This window comes from Wasmannia auropunctata, unplaced genomic scaffold (genome assembly GCF_000956235.1).
Source record: "Wasmannia auropunctata unplaced genomic scaffold, wasmannia.A_1.0 LD334876.1, whole genome shotgun sequence".
NCBI lineage: Eukaryota > Metazoa > Arthropoda > Insecta > Hymenoptera > Formicidae > Wasmannia > Wasmannia auropunctata.
Genome location: NW_012028014.1, coordinates 29,594 through 32,300, shown reverse-complemented (window position 1 = coordinate 32,300; position 2,707 = coordinate 29,594). Strand labels below are relative to the sequence as shown.

Here is a 2,707-nt window from a genome sequence, read left to right as displayed (position 1 = left end):
CAAAATGATGTCTGAGCAGCACTCAAGTGGGAAACAAACGCACCCCAATCTATACGCGATGCTAGAAATAAAGTAACGATAAAAGTAACTAATCAAATCGTTACCGTTATCCAAAAAATGTAACTGCGTTACCGTTAACGTTACTCAGGAAATGTAACGTCGTTATTCATTCGTTACTGAAAAAAAGTAATTGTAACGGTAACGACGTTACAAGTAACGCGTTACTTGCCAACCCTGAAATTATGTACTATATTATATTAATAACATACCATCAGAATCGACGTCTTTATCATTGATATCTTCATCGGCATTGACTGTCATTTCTTGATAAGTCTTTGCACTTTGACATAAAGTTTCCCATACAGGTGGCAGCATTTGAGGTAAAAGATTCGATATATATTTGGGCAATTTCGTAACAAGACAGTTTATAGCTTTAATAATATCTGTTTTGAATCCACAGTCACTAGTTTGGCCATTAGGCACTCTGAGGCACTCAACAAACTTTTCACAGAACATAGGAATGATTGGCTGCAAATACTGCTCTATAAATCCCTTCTCATATGCTCCTGTGTGAGCAACCAAAGTTGTAATTGTTATAAAGATCTCAATTGCACGACCACGCGTTCTAATCGAATACTGCTGCAAGAAACACGAAGCTAGAAACACGGCAAGAAAATGATATTGAATAGAAATAATATAGGAGTGACATATCAAGCTTCTGCGAAATTTACATTTTCACTTTGAAATATTCTGTACATCTCTTGAAGAATAACAGGTCCCACATTAGGCAACTGAGCGTCCGTCAGATCCCGGCTAAATTCCGTTAACACTCTCATCGCTCCATGAACAGCATACTCGCTTTCTTCTCTCAAACAACTTACGAGAACATCGAACAATCCAGGCCAATTTTCAGGCCAGTCCCAATGTGCTATACCGGATATCGCATAGGCCACTGCAGTTCGTACCTAAGACAAGAGTACTATCTAACATCTTGCAAGCTATATGTGAAATAAAATATTGTGCCATTACGTAATAATACAGATTGGATTACACAAAAAATTATCCTCAGTTAAATTCTTGGAACACATTACCTTACTGATAGATTCTCGGAGTCCCAAGGGAAGTAACTCTTTAATTCTTTCTTTAACGGCATTGTTAAGCTCCGGCGGACGAAACTTTTCGGCCAACGAGCACCAATGCGTCTCGACGTACTGCTTCAACAAGACGGAGGCTAATTGCCTGATGGGCAAATGACCATTGGGATCAACAACAAATTCTGTCAGGTGTATACCAAACTCCTCCGTCACCTCCAAAGCTTGAATCCTTTGCTCCGCCGCCTTACGAGTTTCGTAATGCGGCGACAAAATCCCATTTAACGTCTCGTAAAGAGCCTCCTTTAAGGAGCCTTGTACGTCGCTAGCGGTCATTGTGTAAGACAAAGAATGGCTTACTGACCAGCATCTGCAAGATGAGCAGTATCCTCGGAAATTAAATATTTAATATATATTGACCATAATTTACTTATCCTTGAAATACTTTACTTAAAATTACGGAGAGCAACCACTATTCCGCTATTAATTGTCCTGCTTCCGTATTTGCTTCTCACATACTGGCAAGTGGCAACGTCTGACGTGTCGGAGCGTTCATATATAGGAAATTATAGCATCATCTGCATAAAGGAGTGGAAATGAATAGAATGAGTAAGATTAAATGAAGATAAAATGGACGTTATACTGTTTCGTGACACTATATTTGTGACGTTAAGAAATGATTGCAGATCTTAGACCCCCCACAGACTGACTCGCCTCGTACTAAACTCCCATCGATTTAATTATGCAAAATTTCGTATTATGCGTAGCTAGCTGCTCTCGAATCGATACGATACGAATGCGACAAAAATCCTCGCGAATACATAACAAATAATGTCGTGACGTACATACGAATATACTTGTAACACTCGCATTTACCAACCGGTCGTGCATGGATGAACATTCAAAATTTTCTGAAAGCCGGTTCGACAAATTGGTTATATCATCGTTCATGCGTTTCTGCAACAGTCGCGCTATCCCATGCGAGATTGTAGAAATGCTTAAAGATGATCCTGTCATCTAGCGACTGGAGTCTTAGATAATCAGAGAAACGACCGGTTTATGGTAGAATCCTAGATTATCATCAGAAGCGCGACCGGCTTATCTCAGTATCGCAAAAGTACTAGGAAAATATGACGTCAAATTGCAGATAAATTATAAATATACCCTTAGGGTGAATTCACACCTTGACAGAAAAGCAGAAAACAGAAAAGCAGAAGCCAATCAGAACTCGCGCTGGTAGTCAATAGTTTTGAGTATACATATAGACATGGAAGAGGAATGTTGGCTCGAAAACTGTATTCAAGATGTGTACGAGAGAGAAAGGTAGAAAAGTAATATTCGTCCTCTCTGCGCATGCGTCGATCATTCGACAGACAGAGAGACGAAGTATCACGTGGTATCGCTTGTATACTTTTCTCTCTCGCACTCCTTGCCACTCTTGGACTCACTTGCGTCCTACAAAGAACAAAGGTATTTCAACCTTCGTGAAGTTAGCCCGCAAGATGAAAATTTCTGAACAATCAATAGCTCAAAATAATGCTCCCGATTTGCTCCGTCCATATTGATAAATATAAAAAATTGCTCCTTTTTAGTTTTTTAAAAAAATCCAAAAAACG

The 2,707-nt window shown here is 39.3% G+C and overlaps 1 protein-coding gene across 1 annotated transcript in view; it reads right to left on the bottom strand.

Annotated features, from left to right (window-relative positions):
- The window catches only part of LOC105457952 (importin-9), a 6,929-nt gene extending 4,833 nt beyond the window's left edge, over nucleotides 1-2,096 (bottom strand). Inside the window, exons 1-6 of the mRNA XM_011702930.1 lie at nucleotides 1,937-2,096; nucleotides 1,542-1,669; nucleotides 1,092-1,461; nucleotides 732-965; nucleotides 270-636; nucleotides 8-61 (exon numbers count right to left, since the gene is read on the bottom strand). Coding sequence (XP_011701232.1) covers nucleotides 8-61; nucleotides 270-636; nucleotides 732-965; nucleotides 1,092-1,427 — 991 coding nt within the window. The 5' untranslated portion in view covers nucleotides 1,428-1,461; nucleotides 1,542-1,669; nucleotides 1,937-2,096. The remainder of the gene's footprint in view (nucleotides 1-7; nucleotides 62-269; nucleotides 637-731; nucleotides 966-1,091; nucleotides 1,462-1,541; nucleotides 1,670-1,936) is intronic.
- Between the last annotated feature and the right edge of the window lie 611 nt (nucleotides 2,097-2,707).